The 20,674-nt window shown below is 40.7% G+C and overlaps 1 protein-coding gene across 1 annotated transcript in view; it reads right to left on the reverse strand.

The window, feature by feature from the left end:
- Positions 1-203: 203 nt before the first annotated feature.
- LOC104259710 (glypican-5-like) overlaps positions 204-20,674 on the reverse strand; it is a 391,297-nt gene continuing 370,826 nt past the window's right edge. The window contains exon 9 of the mRNA XM_059822578.1: positions 204-2,533. Within this exon, the coding sequence (XP_059678561.1) occupies positions 2,331-2,533 (203 nt within the window). The 3' untranslated portion in view covers positions 204-2,330. The remainder of the gene's footprint in view (positions 2,534-20,674) is intronic.

Here is a 20,674-nt window from a genome sequence, read left to right on the forward strand (position 1 = left end):
AAATTAGGGGTCAGATTCACAAGCAACAGACATGAAGTGCTCAGTGAAGCCACGGTGATTGGGATTACCTGAGGAGCTGATGGTTAAGTGTTAACACGTGAAGTACATTTTCTGTGGGTGCACAGAGACCAACCTGTCTAACAGCAGCCATCACAACTGGTCCTTTAAGACTGCAAGGAATGACAGTGTCCTTTTACTGTACAAATGACATGACTTGCACACCTCCTCACGTAAAAGCGCACTTTTCCAAAGAGCACTGAAAATGAATACCAGAAGCAGCATTTTTAATTATGGTTCAATAGACTGGTGCAGCTCACAAATGCTGGAAAACATAGGACAGCCATTTTAGTACTTTTGGGAAAACTAATTTTCACTGATACGATTGGAAAGCACTACTTAGTGGTATTACTATCCTTATAATTTTGAAAAAATCAGAATTCAAATATAAAATATTTCATTTTAGTATAAGTATCTTTTCCATTTTATTGCCTCGTTTCAACATTAAAATCGAATTCTCTCTTAAAAAACTTAGCTGCTGCCACTTTAGAGACACCTCCTTTGCAGCCGGGTGTGTCGATGGTTCTGATTAAACCTTTATGTCTGGAAATATGATCTAAGAGCCCAAATTAAAAACAAAACTCAAGCCCCACCTTTGCAAACATAATTAGACATGTTCACTAATACTATCTGAAAACATACAAGTGTAGTCAGTCTTCGTTCACTTACTGTATGCTTGTTCTCTATTATTGCCACTTTCTGTATGTTGATATCCAGTAGTAATACCGGCACATGGCACCTCCTTTGAGTCAGGCTGTCTTTTATAATCAAAGTTGCCAATAAAATGCCAGAAGTTGATTAGTAAGATACAGGGTTCTTCTTTTGAGTTATGTCAGTGGCTGTTTAAGTATCAAAGAGATGTTTTAAAAAAAAAACAAAGGCAAATGTTTTACATTAAATCTTATAAAACTGTACATAACAATAGTCTACAACACGAAAATGGCCATTAAACTGTTGTAATAGTTATGAAATGTGTAAATATAACAATTCTAATGTTTCATATATTTATCATATTAATCACTGTATTCATACAGTTGTGTTTGTATATATATTCAATGGCACTGTAAACAGTTGTTGGAAAACACGCATTAACTCTTAACCCATTAGAAGTTATTATAGTACTTTTTCATCTGGAAAGTTAAAACGTATCAGTGTATCACTGATTAAAAATAATAGCCTTGTAATATAATGTACATTTTGACATTTTCTAGGGGAGCAATCAAGATGAGGCATAACAGAGAATGTTCTAGATTGCAGATTGTTTTACATTTACACCTACCATGATACAAAGTTTTAAACATTAAATGTAATTAAATAATACACAGTTTATGAAGCAGAGTTGATTTCAGAGATCCACAATGCACAAAATCTAGTTAGTGTCTAATGGGAGTTCCCAATAATTTATATGTTTATGGAAAATTTAAGTTGGTTTCTCTTTAACATCACATAGGCAAAGCAAGTTTGAACTGAATTATCTTTTCTTCTCTGTACAGAGCTGCATTCAACTGGATAAAACATTATTATGTTTATTTATGTTTCCTGTTGCTGGACATTCATCCAATAAGCCTTGAGCATATGCTTAAGCATCTGGTAATGGCATTTTGTGGGGCAGGGAAACTCACTATCTATATACCTCAGTAAACAAAGTGTTTCTAATTTTTTCCATAGTTAAGGCAACTATACTGATATATTAGACACACCATATGCTTTTATGTTGCTTCCTACAATCTAAACAGTAAGAGTGAAAAGAAGCTTCAAGCATGCTTTGATCTTCTTGACCACTTAGGAATTTCATCAAGCTGGTAGAGAGTACTTCATTTTAACATGGTTTACAACTGTAGACATAGCTTGTTAGCTCTTCACTAGAAAAATAAAGTATGTATTGGCTTGAATTTGAAGACTGACCATTCGTATAATTTATGAGAAAAACTAAACAAACATAACCAGCCAGTCAGATTCCAGTGAAAAAAGTTGAGAAAAACAATAACACACACATACACAATTTCTGTATTTTCAATTATTTCTACCCCATGACTTAAGCTACTCAGACCCTTGTCATCATTCTCTCTGTATCTTGGGCCGGCTTTATCAAAGGCTATCTTCAGACATTATAAGTGATGACACTTGGTATCTGCCAACTCCAGCACATCATTTCATATTTATTCTAACATATCACATAAACTAGAGAGCCATTTAACTTTGTTTTCTGTTGGGTAAGGCTGTAGGTATAAACAACAGTGAAACGCTTGCGCAGTGGCTGCAAGGCAATACAGCTACAGCGGACAATGCCACAGAACTGCTAGTGCTGTTAAAATAACAAGTGAGGAACTCGGGGCTGGATTGCTCCCGTTTCCAGTTACGCTGTGTTTAGAGGATGACTTGACAATGCTTGTGGTAGTTGTGGTGTCAATCTTTTTCACAGTTGGTTTTGGTTCGTTTCTGTTTTCTGGATGGGTTTTCTTGTCCTTGAGTATATCTGAAAACATGAAAGTAAATGTAAGATTAATCACACATCTTTTAAATAGTGGCTTTAAATTCTGTCTGTTGTGGGAAGATGTTGTACACTAGTCTGAATAACTGAACTATGTATGGAGAGCAATGGGGCACTTGTATTAATGTTTTAGTTGGGCCCAGTGTGGCCACTGGGTCCTCAGCACCCACTTGCTCAACAAGTCTTCTCTGACTGGCCTGCTCTGCTTGTCTACTTGTAGACACAGCCTGAGCAGAATGATAGGTATTCGGCACTGCAGTGGCTGGTCTCAGAACCTGGTTTTCTGTCAGAAAAAGCACCTTCAGTTTCACCTGGGATGGGAACTGGCTCATGCTTTAACACATGCTGCTTTTGTAACATGCCCCAGTGAAACACCCATCAAGTTGCTGAGTTGCTGCAGGAGGATACCAGAGAACATACTGACTTAATGTAACAGTCAAGTTCCCAGCTTCTTTTTGCTTTGCCACTATGCTTAACTTTAAAGCAACACACAACCCTTGATATGGTAAGACAACCTGGCAAGAAAGATTGCTGACATGAGGAAATACATAGGTGTCTCATACGCCTTGTTCATCAACATGGGCAAAAAGCGGCTACAAAGAGAAAATGCTTCATGTTTTGTTCTGTTGTTTTTCCTAGCAAGTACAAGGATTTTTTGTTTTTAAAGTATGCAACAATATCACCAGGGTTTTTTTCTCCCTCAAAATGCATTTTGGGGCAATTCAGGGCATCTTTTACATAAAGGACTAGATTAATAAGAAAGTAGTAGTCCTTTATTGCAAAAACATGGATTTTTTTAAAATGAGAAAATGACTGATAAGGGTCTCCAGTTATCTTGACATTTCCAAGCTATTTGCAAGTATTGCTGAGATCATACTGCCCTTGAACCCTCCCACTGGCATAGTGGGAAAAAAAAATAAATCACTGTTTCATCTGATCATGGATGATGATTTTACAGTCAATCTGTAAAAGCATACCCAAATGCTTGGCAAAAACCAAATTCCTACCTGGAAGAATTTATGAAGTAACAATAATTGTTCAGGTCCAAGCTCAAAGGATTTGTGATACTAATGAATGCAGTGCACATACACAAGAAAGAAAAAGGCATAGATTTGTAATGCAGATTACATAACAGTCCAATCTTAAAATAAAAACTCTGAATCACAGAAGCAAGTTCCTGGCAGAAACTAGGAAGATGGAAAGTATTCCAGAAATGTAAATGCAATCTGAGATCATTGTCTGCATGTCAGTAGTTCTGAACAACCATCAATAAACTCACTTGATAATAAAAATGAGCTATTGTATTGGGAAAGCACACACTGTTCTTTTGCCAGTATAAACTGTAAAAGAAATGCAATGAATTTCTCCATTTTATCATAATATCAACATTAATCCCAGAGGAATCTGTGATTCCTAGAGCTGACTCAAGGGTGACAGCAGAGAAAGAACACTGGCTGGTAAGGTATACAGTGTGAAAAGGGTAGTCTGCCACTGCGCTCAAAATTCATCATGGCAAAATGCAGACATAGCTCCTCTTCAATTCCAACTTGCAATGGAGCTAACCGAAAGGAGGGCGAGAAAAAGCATGCTCTAAATGTTTAGAAAATATCAGTATTCTGAGGACACTTAAAGAAAAATGGACAACCTTCAGACTGTCATTAAAGTAAATTAAGAATAAATCATGGAAATAGGTGTGTTCTGACACTGCCTAGACTCCTTTCCATCACTGTCATTCTCCTTTTCGACTGCGGTAAAGGCACTATTTCTCTGCTGCCTCTTATATCATCCCAGCCTGCTGACTTCAGCTCTCTGGGGCCAGCTGATTAAATTAAGACCTCACTCAGGTAAATCTATTCCCCTCTTTCAGTTGGCCATGTCCAGCATTGTAACTTGATTGGCCTCTATAAATCGGGCAGCCTGAAATGTATTAATTCGTTTATTTTCTTAATATTGACTTAACCAAAAATCTAAGGTAAGATTTAATGCTATCAGAGAGGCTGTTGGTTTTTAAAAGCTTTCCTCTCAGTGACTGCTTAATGCACTACATAACAAGCGTTAAATAATACATTAGAAAATTCTGCCTTTATCCTTTCCATGGGAAGGACTACATTCTGAATTCTCTCTCTGTCTTTTACAGCAGAGTATCTTCTGGTGCTATTCATGGCCAATTCTAATTTGGGATTTAATTGTGCAAAACTGGAATTTTATTTAAAATGCTCTGTTTTCTTTCTTCTTAAAAATAAATAAAAATAGCCTCAGTCCTAATTCAGTTCAAGATCTTTTTCAATCCTGTATTTAGTTTTTAAGGCACAAATTTCAGCAGTGTAAAGATTTCATGTTTTATTTCAGTTTCCTCAGAGTTCCTGTTGCTTACTCACGCCAGGGTTTTGGCTGAGAGACTCCTAGTTAAATGAGTTTTTCCTCTTAAATCTTTTTCTCAGAGTCAGAGATGGTTATGTTCAGTCTACTGCTGACATTCAAAAGGCAAAAAAGTAGTGAGTATGCTAAAAAAAAAAGTGTCAGTGGGAAGACTAGCACAGAAATGAAACTCTAGTCTCAACAAAGCAAACCCCAGACGTTCAATACCCATGAATCAAGCCCCCAGATCATGACTTCATAAAACCAAACAAACAAACCCCACGACTTTGGTTTGCTCTAGTATTTACCTTCTGTGTCTTAAGGCTTTATGGTTCCCAATTAAAAGCTTTCTCCATCGCTAGAAACTTTCTTCCCATCATCAATCCCTCTCTCCAGAAATGGAGTGGTTAAAATCTTTAAAGACTTCAGCTAACCTCAGGCTGACACATGTGATGGCCTTTTGGACACTGGCATCTGAATACTATTCTACACTGTTTATTTATCACTGCATCATGATGGTGATACAGCCACTGTAGTAGCTACTGTGCTGTTCCCTTAGCCAGGCTCCCAGTGTGAATATTCAAATCCTGCCAAAAAGGGTACTTAGCAAAGGCAGCTGACTGCCAAAGCAGCCTTTGTGAACAGCCTTTCAGGACTCTTGCCGAGGATGAGGTCTGTCGGGGTCAGTGAAGATGGCTCAGAGTCCCTCTAGGCCCCGTGATTACTGTGAGTGCAGAGAACAGCTCAGTTAGTCCAGGGGATTGAGTCCGCTTCCTTAGCTGAACTTTCAGCCGTGTTAACTGCTGTTAAATTCACATCTTGACAACATAAACAAAGCACATAATGAAAATTACTTGACCTCGATGTTTAGAGCATTTAGGATTATCTTCACCTCAAAGATCTAACTGTAGATTGCTACCCAGTAACGCATGTGCCGCTCAGATGGCACTGAACTTCTCATAAATACTTATATGGATCAATACTATTCCTCAGAGAGACTAGCTAGGATAAAAGGCAGAGTCAAAACTGTCACTGTCATCTAATTTAGGAACAGGAAACCTCCCCTGTAGCGAGGGCTGAGCATGCCTTTCAAATGCATTTGGCAAGTCACACATTGAAACGTAGACTGGTTTGGGTTGGAAGGGACCTTTAAAGGTCATCTAGTCAAGCTCCTGCAATGAGCATGGACATCTTCAACTAGACCAGGTTGCTCAGAGCCCTGTCCAACCTGACCTTGGATGTCTCCAGAGATGGGGCATCTACTACCTCACTGGGCAACCTGTTCCAGCGTTTCAGCACCCTCATCGTAAAAAATTTCTTCCTTATATCTAGTCTGAATCCACCCTCTTTTAGTTTAAAACCATTATCCCTTGTCCTGTCGCTACTAAAAAGTCTGTCTCCATCTTTCTTATAAGCCCTCTTTAAGTATTGAAAGGCCGCTATAAGGTCTCTCTGGAGCCTTCTCTTCTCCAGGATGAACAACCCCAACTCTCTCAGCCATTCCCCATAGGAGAGGTGTTCTGTCCCTCTGATCATTTTTGTGGCCCTCCTCTGGACCTGCTCCAACAGTTCCATGTCTTTTCTGTACAGAGGACTCCAGAGCTGGACACAGGACTCCAGGGGGAGTCTCACCAGCACGGAGCAGAGGGGCAGAATCCCCTCCCTTGACCTGCTGGTCACGCTTCTTGTTATGCAGCCCAGGATACGGATGGCTTTCTGGGCTGCGAGCGCACATTGCCAGCTCGTGTCCAGAATGTCAGACATAGCCAGTAACGATACAGGGGAAAAACAATGCGATTATTATTTTTTTAGGTTATTACCAGGTTATCTGACACAAGTTCAAACTCTATTGGCACCCCAGCTGTTAGTTCACTCTCCCTAGCCTAAATGATTTGTAGTTTGCTGCTGGTAGGGATTATCAAAGGTGTAAATATTTATCGGTGTACTTGCATGCTATTGCTCTCTAATGAATGGCATCAGCAAGGTCTACTTCAATGTCTGTTGAGGTTTCTTATTGTCCTGCCACAGGATGAACAAGCTCATCTACTTAACAGAATCCCCTTTACATTTTTGTCTTTCTCTTGACCTGACTTGAGCTCAGTCCTTTCTCTGTGACTGCAAATGATAACGTGTGATAGGGAGTCTCCTTGCAAAGATTTGCTAGTGCTACTGAACCCTCCTCATCTCCTGTCTGAATCACACTCAGCACTGTCTCCACTGAGCTGAAGGGTAAATGCAAAGACTGCCTAGACAGGCTCCTGCTGCTACTGACAGAGAGGAAGACAAAGTATTTCTAGCATGAAGGAAAAAGGCAGGAAGGGAAGGGCACTCGAATGGGCAGATCTCATGTTGGGGGAAGCTGGATTAGTCTTGGGGAAGCCTGTGTTTGAGCTGCCCCAGCACCTTTCAGATCCAGCCCTTGTTGCCCTTCACCTCTCATGGCTGAGCAGAGAGAGCCACTGGCAGACTCTGCTTTGCACGGCAGTGCAAACACTAAGGCGCTAGTGCTTGGGGAAGCAATGTGCTTGTGCATCAGGACCCCTGTTACTCAGGCAGTACACTTACAATTGACCAACAGCCATGGTGCCTGCATACATCTAAGGCTACGGATCATCACACCAGACATGCGTACAACCCCTGTGAGGGATTTCTAAATAAAAACAAAGCAGAGAGATTTGCCAGACTAGTCCTGTAAATGTTAATTATAGCAGCCTAGTTTCTAATGGAGTGGGGCACTGACAGCAGAGAATCGATGCTCATCAATCCACCATGCCCACAACAAAGTGGAGATTTTTGAACACGTTTCCATCAGTTTTACACCATAAGCTGCTAGGGAGAACTTTCAACCCAGCTATTTGGGGAGAAAGTTGGGGGAGAGAAAAGAAGGGGAAATTGTTTATTCCTGCTTTCCCACATTAATTACATTAAGTCAGACCTGTCCATTTCTTCCTAGACTTCCGTGCAAACACTGTGCTTTGAAAAGACAGAATGTCAGCATCTAAGATAGCAAATTAATGCCTTGGTCTTGAATGCCTCATCATGGTTTTAATGATACTCATAATGCAAGTCTAAAGCGAACTGGTCAGTACCTGCATTTACTCTGCACGTTGTAGCCTAGTTGCTTGATAAATTTCACTTCGATCACAGGCTTGGTTTTGGCTGACAGCTTCATAAGAAAATTAAAGCTATGTGCAACTTGGTGGAACAGGCTCTTAAATTACAGTAGATGCTGCAGTGTTATTATTAGCTTTTTATCACCTCTGGTAGCAAAAGCTGAAATTACTTTTACATATTCAAAGGAAGGAGCTCTGAAATTGCAAAACAATGCTGTCACCATAAAACGTACCAACAATTTCCAAATAATCTATTATCCTGACATTAAGACCAGCACTAATTATTTCCAGTTACAGCTGCAGCAGACAAATGGAAACAGGAATGCTGTGGAAATGGGAATGTGAGAACTCGCAAAGTGTGATGAACTCGTGATGCAATTCTCCAAATTCTGGAGTCTGTTATTGTCCGCTATATAATACTGGTCAGTAAAAGGCAGGTGTAAGATATCCCTTTCGGAGCCAGAGGAAGGTAGTAATTAACAGCTCTGCAGCATCCCATGTGCGTACTGTTCTACCCCTTCCTATTTCACCCTGAGAATATGGTGTCCACATAAGCCTTTTCCCCACACGCCTTCTTATGGAAACCTGGCCTCAGGAGGAAAAAATCTTTAACTAGAAAAGGGAAGAACTACAGGAGTTACAACTGAATAGATCACTCTCCTCACTTAACTACTAGGTTGCATTAGGCTTAGGCCAGCCTCTCCAGAAGACTCACAGGACAAGATTATGAAGGTTAACTGATGTGTTCCATTTTCATTCTGTGATCTTTCCATTTCTCTTTTCAAGGAGTGTGTGACTGAAGAGAAGTAGCCTTGGGGGGATAGTCATAAACTGGGACTAGGATTATCTGTGTCCAATTTTTAATTCTGCATTAAGCTCTGTGTGATCTTTGGCAGATCACTTCTCCCTGTAGGCCAGCGAGAGAATTACTCTATTTCCTACACACTTTGTGCATTCTGGATGTAAATTCATCAGGCTGAGAAGAACCATACCCACTCTCCTCAAGATATAACATTGGCTGGAACTTTCAGGAGCTACTGTTATAAAAAAAAGGCAAATGCAATAAGGGAAAATCAGGAACAACTGTGAGACAATTTGAGATACCAGGTGCCTGGAAGCCACACTTAACATGAAATGGCCACTCTTTCCCCCATTCCCAAACAATCTTTTGTCGATATACATTTGAATGCGCGTGCGAGAGAGAGAATAGGACATTATCTCAGCCATAATGCTGTAAGGAGACCTGTCATTGTATTTGTTTGGCTTTTGATATACAGCTGCCATAGCAAACTCTGCATGATTTTCATGAGCCACAGTAAAATTGTATTAGTTCTGGGGGCTAAAAAGTAAACCCACACGTATAACTGCCTCAGCTCCTGGCATGGTAAATGTCAAGATAGAGCAATCCATCTTTTCCTTGGGAAGAAATAACCTAACCTAACAAAACTTGTGTGATTCAGCAACAGTTCCATTAATCAATCAGTCATTTGCAAGAAAAGGTTTTGTCATTTTGTTTATATTAATACGGATGTATTCAAATGCAGACAAGCTGAAAGTATAAGCTTAAAACATGCCAAACATGTTTCACATTTCCTGGAAACATCTGTTTTTAGTCTAGTCCTAGGCACATGTTTGTGGTTGCATGTTTAAGCTTGTTTGGTTTGCCAGATACCTCGTACATACTGCAGCACAGCTGACATGATATCCTGAAACACAGCATGGAAGTATCTGTAAAACATGATGTTCCCAGTAAATTTGTTGAACTTTTGTTGTAACTTTCTTGTAATGAAAGAAACAACTAAAAAACTCTGTGACAGCCTTCTGCCACCACTGTATGGTGCAACTAATTAGTTAAGTTTAGAAATTCTGTACATGCCTCACTGGTAATATCCAGAAAGACTGAGAGCGATCCTGATACCACATGCCTCACATGCTCAAAACTCCTATTAAACTTAATGGGAGTTTGGGGGGATGCGAGGAATGCAGGATTGACCTTTATGGTTAAAGATGAATGTGTGCTTTAGACTTCAAAGATTAGGTGCCCCTGCCAGTCTGGAGTGTGCAAGTGATCAGCACGCCAAGTGCCGAAGGCATCTGCTAAATATCACGCCACAGCTCAAAGCTGTAATTAAGAAAAATATAAACTGGCTCAAGGAAGAAAAATATTAGTAATAATTGAAAATGCTTTGGCTGTTGCTTTTGTCCTGATGATCTCATTAGTTTTGGTTACAGAAACAGTTCTCACACTGGCTGACGTGGGGCATGCTTTGTTTGTGCTCTCATTCTACCCACATCTTTCCCAGTTAATTTTTATTGCTCAATACAAAGGTCAAATCGAAGGCTTAATTAAATTGTATATGGGGAAACTATAAACTTATTTTAGAAGGGAGTACAAAAACATTTAAAGCCATCCCAACTCCTCTCCCCCAGACACTCCTTAATTTCTCAAGAAGAAAAAGAGCATATGTTGTTGGCGCTCTTTCCCTTAAGGGGAAACTGCACCTTTTCTTGCTTGAAAATGTACATGTTACAAATATCCAGCCTTTTCATAAACTGCTAATTGTATTTGCAATTGACATTTGTAACCAGGGTTTTAATTTAGCTCTGCAGCTCTGAACAAAGCTCCGTTTCGCAAAAAGACTGGATATGATCTTATGCTAGCAGCAATCTAAGTTCAACTTACAGCAAGGATTTGAACTTCATCTGCTTAACTTTAAACAGAGATTGTACCACCAAAATAAATACTGTTAACCACCTGCTTGAAGTTAGGCATATGTCTTTCAGCCTTGAGGCCTAAAACTGAAAAGCAGCATCTCAGCTGAAAAAACTCACAGGTCGTATATAAGCACCATTTACAGTTTCTCCATACCATAAGAAGAAAATCACATAGCTTGAGAGGAAGGTCACGTTTGAGTAAGTTACAACCTGTGCCCTAGCAACACCAGTCCCCAAAAAATTTTAGGCTTCCATGTGATGAGTTAGCTGCCAGTTGAGCATTTTTGCACCACTGAGATTCTCAAAGCTCCCGTTCAGCTGTTGTCCAGTGCGAGGGGCATAACAATTCTCCAGATCCTTCAGTTTCCATCTCCAAAAGCCCTACACCGTTTACATTTCTGCAGCTGACCATGCACACAAACCCCAGGGAGCTGTGAGCTCCCGGCCCTTGGGGCGCTGTGACGGAGGTGGAGGGTGGCCTGCAGGTCTCCTCTCCTCTGCCAGACCTCGTCAGCATCGGCTTGCAGGATCACACCAAGCGGTAAAAGAGCAGATAGACATCTGCCAACTAGGGCAGTAGCTAAAATGTGCACCAATGATGGACGATATCTAGGTTCAAATCCTTCCCGTGGCTGATTTAGAAGGGGTGCTTGAACCCAGGTCTCTCGTGCTCTATCCAGCCAGAAAAGGTACGCAGGGACGGGTGGCTCTCAGACTGAAGCAGGCTCTGCAACGTTGTTACACGCTCTAACTACCTGGGTCTACCCTGAGAGCAAACTGGCCCAAAATACATAAGAAAGAACTACTCAAATTAAGTAACAGGGTGTCAGCAAAAAGAGAAGAGCCAATAGAAACTGCTCCGTGCCTCTGAGTGAGATCTTTTCACGCCTCCAGAAGGAAATGCCAGCAAGGGGCAGGAAGGTGGACTGCTGTCTGCTTAGGAAGCCATACTCTCACATTTTACTATAAGCAGATGTCATACCTGTAAGGAGCGGGCAGGAGAAAATAAACCGCAGAAGAGTTCCCCTCCCACCAAAGAGCTGTGACTCAGGGCAGAGCCCTTTGAGCTCACAGCTGCCTTTGAGAGGCAGGGTATTCAACACATGCACTTCAAGCAGCCCGACTAAATCCCTGAGTACAATAACCACAAACTAGGCATCAACTTCCAGCATGGCAGACACAGGAAAACAATCACAAACATCTCTAAAAGGCATCTGAAATATTCTTTCCACTTTGCAAATGCGCTGTTCTCATCATTCCTCACTCTTTAAAAGCTAGTCAAATTCTTCCAGTTATTCCCATTGCTCCCTAAGAAATTTGGGCAGACATGATTCCTGCTGCAAGATTTTGAAGTCACCAAATCCCAGTGGTGGCAGTGAGGACTTAAAATGTTTCCTGTATTTCTGTCTTTTCTTGAGCACAGATAGAACCTTATACTAAAAAAATCTTTTAAAGAGGTTCTAATAGGATATAATATTAATTGCTTAATTATAGAATAAACATTGAAATCACTTCAATCCACATATCATCTGATTTCTCTTAATCTAGATTACAAAAAAGGATTAGTCATAATGCCAAAGGATAGCTCTGGTCCTTAGATCAATCAGTAGGAAATATTTGTTTATTGAATCTTTCCAGTATTTCATTTCAGTCAGAACTGAAATCAAAAGAAACTCTGGCAAGATATTATCCTGGATTAATCATTTTAGACTTAATATCAAGAGCAGTAAAGGAAAACATCACAGCATTAGGCTTGCTTCAGCTCTGGTATGGGATGTTTAAATTAGTCTTTTCTCCTGCTCTAGTTTGGCAACTATTCAGCATGCATATCATCCTCTATTTCACATTGCTAGGTTTATCCGGCCAACCAGAACCCCAGCTCTATCACAGCTGACAGTTATTGACGGAGAGGATGATTAGAGCCATCACTCTACTGAATATCTGTAGCAAGAAGAACATGTTTCATGTGAAAATACCAAACGGCTTAAAAGCATTATCTTATTAGTAGCATGCAGTGAAACTGATGAACCCTTATCACATTCAGCGGGATGATGAATACCCAAATCAACACAAACAGAAAGGAGATATACAACCAGGGGTAAAAAATAAACTTTTCTAATAAAATGTCTTACAGAATGAAGCACTATCCATTAGCATATGCAGAAGACTATGCTCAGTCAGTGCTCAGGCTGTGGAGCAAATTAAAGGAAGGAAATTCCTATTCGGAGCTGGCAATGATCCCATTCCCCAATTCTGTTCTGGGAGGGTGTGAACTGCTCCTTCCAGTTTTCTACACCAAACCCACCAGGACTGCATTTAGCTAGTCTGCTAACACTGTGCTACATATGAGACTGAGGGCTATAAATCTTCCCCTTTTTCAGGGTAACAACATTGCTAAACTTTACATTGCCCAGCGTTCTCCCACTTAGCCATATGGAAAAAACACTTCTGCCCATAGCCCACACATTGGCTAAAAACCCCTTGAGTTATTAACTCCATCATGAGAATGATAAAAACACCATTTTGAGAGCGATGAACATTGCATTGGAACTCAAAGGTCTGCAACTTTCAGCTGGTTTCTCTCTACACTGATGTGCTCAAGCTTCTCTGCCCAGGTGAGACTAGTGACAAAGCCAGCATGGTTCCCAAAGCCCTCCTCCGGGCACCTGCAGCACCCCTCCAATGGATTGTGTCGAGGGGCTGAGGGTGGTGATGAGAAATGTATTAGTTTGTAAGGAGGAAGAAGGTTTCTAAGGAGGGAGAAGTTGGAGAGCGTGAAAGCAGCAGGATGTTGCTGCAAGGGAGCGGAGAGCAATGGGAAACTCCAGATCAAGAAATTGGATGAACTTGAATGAATACATAAAGGACCGTCTCTGCCAATTCTGTGCACAGAAACAAGCATGGACATATGCAGAGCACTACTTAGGTGACTGAGCATGTGGCTTGGTTTCTGTGTGATTCCACCCAGCCAAAGAAGCTTTGACAGGCACTCAGTCTTCTCTTTGAGATTTATCATTTATTGCCAATTTCTTTCTGTCATAAGAGCTCCAATAAAGGGAAAAACCCGCTGGAAGTTCATGAGAGCTGACACTGTGTGCTGCGATGGATCTGTTGGCACTGCTGCGGTCTATTATGCAAATACGCATCAGTGGACTTTGTAAAACATAAATTATGTAAATGCCCATTTAGAGACTCTTCAAAATGCAGATTACTTGCCTGATGTTTGGAGACAATTAACATCTCTGACATGAACCTGCACTCGGGGACTGCTATGCTACAGCCTGTGGATGTCTAGGCCTAGCAAACTTTATTTTGCATGCAGATTCAATCTTGGTATGATGGACTTTTGCTGTAAAAGTCAACTGTGTCATGATCTACGTAAGCCACATATCACTGCCACCATAGGTTTTAAGAGACCCTCCAATTTGCTATTGTAGCAGTGCTCCAAAAGATCTGATCTGGAATTCGGGTATGCATTTGTTTATTTGGGATTATGAAGGGTTTTTCTTTCTAATTAAGACTTTGTATTTTAATTTATGCATGCCAAACATCTACATGTCTGCGTGAAGCCACGAGGCTCATTATCCTGTGGGGATGAAGGTTTGAGTCCCAGTCCTCCATCTCTGCAATCCTGTTCTTGGCCCTGGGTCAGACTTGAGCCAAAGCCAAAACGTAACCAGCATAGACAAACAGGACTTTGGGTTTGACTATGAGCTCAGGCCACAAGCTTGACACAATAGGTATAAGTCAATTCCTCAGGGTGCCTAGTATTCATTAGGAAGGCTGGACTCCCAACTCAGGAATTAAATCAAGCCGTTACATTTTTTTTTTTCTATTTTTTTTTCTTTTTTTAGAGCATACTAAGCATCTTGGATTGTGCTCAGTAGGCTCATTCCTGGTATCTGAGACCGTACAGAAATCTAGGCCAAGCAATATATCCTTTGCTAGAAAAGAAAACATCATAGAGCATCTACCTGGGAAAAGAATTCGGAGAAACTGAGTTTTCAGGAGTAGTAAACTCAGCATCTGTTGGACTTCATTAAATTCTTGTTTAACTTGAGTTGAGATGGGTGAAATTAACCTTTATACCTCAACAGTGCTCTTCCTATTTGAAGCAATGGAATCAAAGTAGCTTACCAAGGGCATCTTTCTACTTTATAACTTCAAAGAACATTTATTCAGAGATAGCATGTGAGGATCACATAATTGGAGCCAGCTGATGGAGGAAGGGCTGCATACTGAGCTTGTTGGGGAAAAAATACCTAATTTAAGGACAGATTAGAGATCTGAAGCGAAGTTCATAAAGACTGATGTGTTACAAAGCAGAGGTAATAGTTTCCCAGACTGGCAGAGACAGTGCAAGGTGAATGGAAGAGTCTTTCTAATCAACTGTTGGCTGAGTAGTATTCCCTGAGCAATGAACCAGTTCCTATAAAAAACAAGGAGCTCAGAAGGCCATTTGCAACCGTTCAGTTTTCTTTACTAGCCTGTTTAGGCTCTTTGGGACACAGACAATAATTTCTGTGGATCTACAGTGGCTAAGCATCATAGGGTCATGATCTTGATTGAGGCATTCATGCACTACTGTCAAATCAATAATGGAAAGACATATACCTTGATAATTAAAGGGCAGCAAAGACAACAGTGGACATTTTTGATTTAATTGAAACCCAACTTTTACCGGTATCCAGAACAGTTACCAAGTTACCAGCCATTTAGTAAGGTTGCAATCAAACCTTAAACTAGAAGCCCAACAGATTTGTAGCCATCCAGTTACAAATTTACATTAAAAACATTCAAAATAATTATAAGAGATAGGACTACTCATTTCACTGAACCATCTTCAATTGTTATGTGTTGGGATATGCACTAAACAACATCCCTCTATCACTGACTTGGTATGCGAAAGCAGTGCAGGCTAATGACATCTTCGAAGCTTAAAACAAATCAAGACAGGCTGTTGTCAAAGGAAATAGAGATATTCCTGTGATATGTCACCAAGCCGTAAGAAACCGTAAATTCTGACATGGCTATTCCATAAAGCAGAAGATATTGTGAGATGAGAGCTAGCAACACCCAGAGCATTTATTTCTCACTATGGCATGGGAGAAGAAAAGGCAGGAGAGACAATCTCATATCTGTTTCTCTACAACAAATTGTTGCACCTCACTGAATATGAAAAGGCAGTTTGGTTCTACTGTTGATAGCAAATGAAAAAAATTATAGTAGAATGACAGTGGTCGTACAAGTCTGTGCAATTCTAATGCAACTCTAAAAACATAGTTTCCTTGTAAAATACCAAGGGAGAGAAACCTTCTTTGTGTAAGGATTACTGTAGTATTGTCCCTTAAGGGAAAAAAGTCCCTTGTACATGGGCTGATGCTCAGTTTCTTCCCCCCTACCTTTCCACCAGTTTCCTTTAAAAAAAATTAGAAGCAAATGGCTTAACTTATAAATTATAATCCTTACACCAAGGTGAGTTTGAAAGTGAACTGGGAGAAGTACCTGAAGCTTGCTTTGGACTTTATATTACTAACTAGTTATACAAGGATGTTTTTTTGGTAATAGGTTTTGCTTAAAACTGAGCATCTGTCAGAGCATCTGAAAAACAGAAATAATTTTATCAAACTGCCTCCAACCAGTGAATCAGAGCATGGCAGAGCATGGGCAGGCAGGAGAAGAGGTGGCCACACACAGCTCAGCCAGGCGTCCCCTGTTTAGCCAGACAGGACAAGGAGAGGTACGGGATGGTGGGAACGGGGCACACGGTGACAACCAAATGAGCAAAACCTCCATTTGCATTGAAACTGGTGGGGGTGTGAAGGGCCACAAGAAGGGCTCATCACCAGTGAAAGGGAGACTAAGAAAAACATGTACCCATGGATAAATGAGACAAGGTGAAAGAGGACACAGAAAAGCCTGAGGTATTAGAAGCCTTCTCTGCCTTGGCTTCACTGACAAGACAGTTGTCAGGTTCCTGTGGCTGAGTCTCGCGAGTGAAGTATTACCCAGGGTAGAAGAAAATCAAGTTAGGGAGTGCGTGTTGGTGCTGGGATGAAGACGAGTATTAGGGCTGCGCAGACAGCTGCCTTTGGGAAGCTGTAAAAACTCTCTCATTGAAGGTATTAAAAACCAGACTAGGCACACAGGAACGGTTTTGGTAGAGCTGACTCCGGCTTGGAGCACAAATACACACTAGAAAAGCTTCTTCATCTCTGTTTTCAATCTTCCGATGATCTATTCATTTTGATGAATATTCCATGTGAAAAGCAAATGAAAATGAACTATTCGATCAGTTTGTGACTAAATTTCTAACTATCTATAAAAACTGAGGGTGAACATCTTATGAAAGGAATATACTTTGGCAGCTATTGCTGATGAAGTGCTATCAATAGGCATTAAAGCTGCAAATGGCAAGGTGTTGGCAAAGTGAGAGGAATTGCTGCAGAAAGTAAAAAGCCAATCTGTATGATGAACAGAGTGTACATAAAGTAGAGCAAATTACCAGACACACAGACATGAGAGTATAGAGGCATGGGAGCTGATTAAGAAGTCCTTGTGAAGAAATCTTGAAGGCTGGCCAGTTCCTCCTAATTCTCTGGCATCCATTCCAGCCGCTCAGCTAGTGAAAAGAGCACTGTCTGTGATGTGAGCGTACACGTGGTCATGTATTACAGGGAGACGATGGATGTGCAATACCATTGCAAATGGCTGCTTGGAACTGCCATCCCCCTTTCAGAACAATCCTGCTTTTCAAAGTCTCAGTAATCTTGAACAAATGCCAAAGAGAGAGACTTGAAAGGCCCAGCTCCTGAATTCCTCAGTGAGGAATAAGCTGGGCATGCGGCTGGATGCACTGTGTGTCACTGGCACCTCGCGTGTGTGACAGCAGAGGCTCTGCTGCTGAGGTTTTCCTTTCTGAACACCTTACCCTGTACATTTGTAACCTGAGAGAGAGGTGATAGCCATAAGACCTCACAAGCCCATCGACTGCTGGTTTTCCTTAAAACCAGAAGCCTGATTTTTATTTATTTTTCACTCCCTGGGTTTTCTCAAGACATTCACAGAATCACTATGGTTGGATTCCTTTTCCCCATTTCTTTCTGATTAAATACAATGGAGCTCTGCTCTTTAATCTGCTAAGTAGAGAAAAAATAAATGACTTTCTGAACAAGAGTATGCATTACGGACCTCTGCGAGTTCAAATGGTGGAAACCTGCAGCAGCTAAGCACCCTCAGGTGTTTTGTTTTTTTTCAATTACAGAGAAAATATGGATCATTTGATGTTTATCTCCAATATTGTCAATAATGGCTTGTGCTAGGGAAAAATTAATTGTAACTAGACTGAATTTGACATAACTGGAAGTTGAGCTTGGCTTACAGTCATAAAGGGACCAATTAAGCTCAGGGTTTGTATTGGAAGATTATTCTCCGCTTTACCTGCTATCCAGGAAAATTTCAACACAGAAAAATCACAAACATGACCAAAAGTCTGATTTACATGCCCATTTGAAAGTTACCGGTACTTTAACTCTTCCCTTTTATGAGATAGTCTGCTGTAAGTGAAAGCTGAGTAGGCAGAGGTAGCCTGTTAAAAATTCATTACCATCTTTTTGCTTACATATTGAAAAGGAAAGCCCCCCCAAATTACAAACGTGACTGCTTTAATTGGGGATTCTGGGTGCTGCAGCAATGGAAGTAATAAAGCATGCATGAGATTTTGATTGTTGAACTTTCATCAACTTACTTTCTTCACTGCTCTACAGTAGAAATAATAGGAAATAGGCAACTGCAAACATAAGCCAAATGCTTTTCCAAGGGTGTGTCTAAGTAAGTTGTCTTGTTTTCAGATAAAATGAGCATCTAACTCCCACTAAAATCAAGACCTTGAAATGCATCTCAAAGAAAATCCAACTGCAGTGCTGTAGCGGGACCAGGGAGCACGGCTTATCAGTTTTCTCTACGGTGCACCACGAAACCAAGGGAGCAGCTACACTTTGCCTAGAAACATTTCCAAGTAGTCTTTCACTGTATCTTCTAATAGGGCACTCTACAGCAGCTGGTACAGAGATGACTGAATGCAATTTGTTTTAGCAAGGTCAGTACCTGGGACAGCTTTTCTTGGTGTGTACTAGGGAGAAACCATCCTGCCCCCAACACACATCATCACACACATGTTGTAGCTGTCAGAGCGTGAAGGCACAGATTAGCATTAGCACTCAACCACAGACATGAACGACAACATTTTTTGTCTTTGTGTGTGGAGTGGAGGAAGAAGGGGACATTGTGAAAGACTGTGGGGATGGCATCAGGATGGGAGAAAAAGGTACAGCTGCTTTCTGCAGCTTCCCACTATGACCTGTATTTTGGTCTAAAACAGCATGGCACACAGAGTTTCATTTTTCTTTTTTAAAAATGTCTGGCTGTTGAAATGGAAAGCACACTGCATATGCAGCCATGGGGCCCTTTTCTACTGCTTTGCACCATACTGTAGCTACATCTGCCAACTTGATGTAAAACACTGCTTACCTCTGTAAGTACAAGGAGAATTGTGTCTGGCCTTGCAGACTGCTGAATGACTACCTTAAGGTCAAAGCATTGGTGAAGCTAGTCTGGATAGCTTTTCCTCCAGTTCCACCATTAAATGCTTCCCTTTGGTTTGGATAGCAAGATACAGAGGGAAACCACACCTTCAGCGCTGCATAATGCACCCAGTTCAGCATACTGCTGCTCTGCAGTGCCAGCTGGTAGCCCAAAAACATACCCCAGCACAAGCAGGGAGACAGAAAGCCAGCAGATAGACTAGCAGATACACAAACATGTACAGGTATAAAATAACTTTTGACTCAGGTGTTAGTGTGCCCCTATTTAGCCTTCAAGCCCCCCAAATTAAAAAAAATACTTTTTCAATAGCTCTGAAGCAGTACTGCTAGTGTATTACATAACTTCGAAAAGATTCGCCTATAAAATATGACTGAAAAATGAATGGAACAAAAACCAAACAAACTCCAGCCTCCCTCCCAGAAACACCATATATCCTTTAAATCCTGGAATTCTTTAGTGGTTGAAGTCATACTTCAGTTGAATTCCCAGTGTTTGGGTAAAATTTATGATACAGCAGCCAAGTAATTTATATTCTTATTTGGAATGAGCTTTCTAAATTCTGCTTTACTACAGATGCCAGCCTCTATAATATATTCTATCATTTGCCAGTGAAAGCTTTTCTTTAGAGTTAAGACATTCAGATGAATCACATTTTCTTTGCATCTTTTTTAAATGAAAGGTTTCCTTGTGTCTGTAATTCCCACTCCCCACCCTCCAGTTTCTGTTGCTTTCGCTGTACAGAGCCAGACTGTGATATTTATTCCCTTACTTAACAATGAATAGTACAATGTATCAGTGAAAGCCCTTCTGAAATCAATGAGACTTTTTATGGAGCATGGTACTACTCATTGTGAGCAGGAGTGTTTCAGTCTGGCCTGAAGAAAGATCCAAGAGGACAGAAGTTGAAATGAATACAGTTACTCACCACTATAATACATGTGTTAAAGAGAAGAGACCTGAGCAGATGGAAAACCATTTCAGTAGCTGCCAAATATTTTGACCTCCCTACAGCAGGTAACAAGGGATCCTGGGAGTTCTTAATCAAAGCATTACTGTCTCAACACTAATTCTATTAAAATAAAAAAAAAAAAAAAAAAATCAATGGAAAAAGTAACTTTTTACATTTCTAGAAAGTCTTCCGTTCCAGAGTCCTAACAGATGTTACAAACAGTAAATGTGGCAGCACTCCTGGGAACTATTATTCCCATTTTTCAGATGAGATAACGAACACATAAAGAGGCTAAAGTGATCTGGGTGGTGGTCACAGAAGAAACCTGCAATTACCTTCAGAGTCAGCAACACCTTTGCATCCTTCAGTCCAGAAACTGATGCAGCT

This window comes from Gavia stellata, chromosome 11, assembly GCF_030936135.1.
Source record: "Gavia stellata isolate bGavSte3 chromosome 11, bGavSte3.hap2, whole genome shotgun sequence".
Taxonomy (NCBI): domain Eukaryota; kingdom Metazoa; phylum Chordata; class Aves; order Gaviiformes; family Gaviidae; genus Gavia; species Gavia stellata.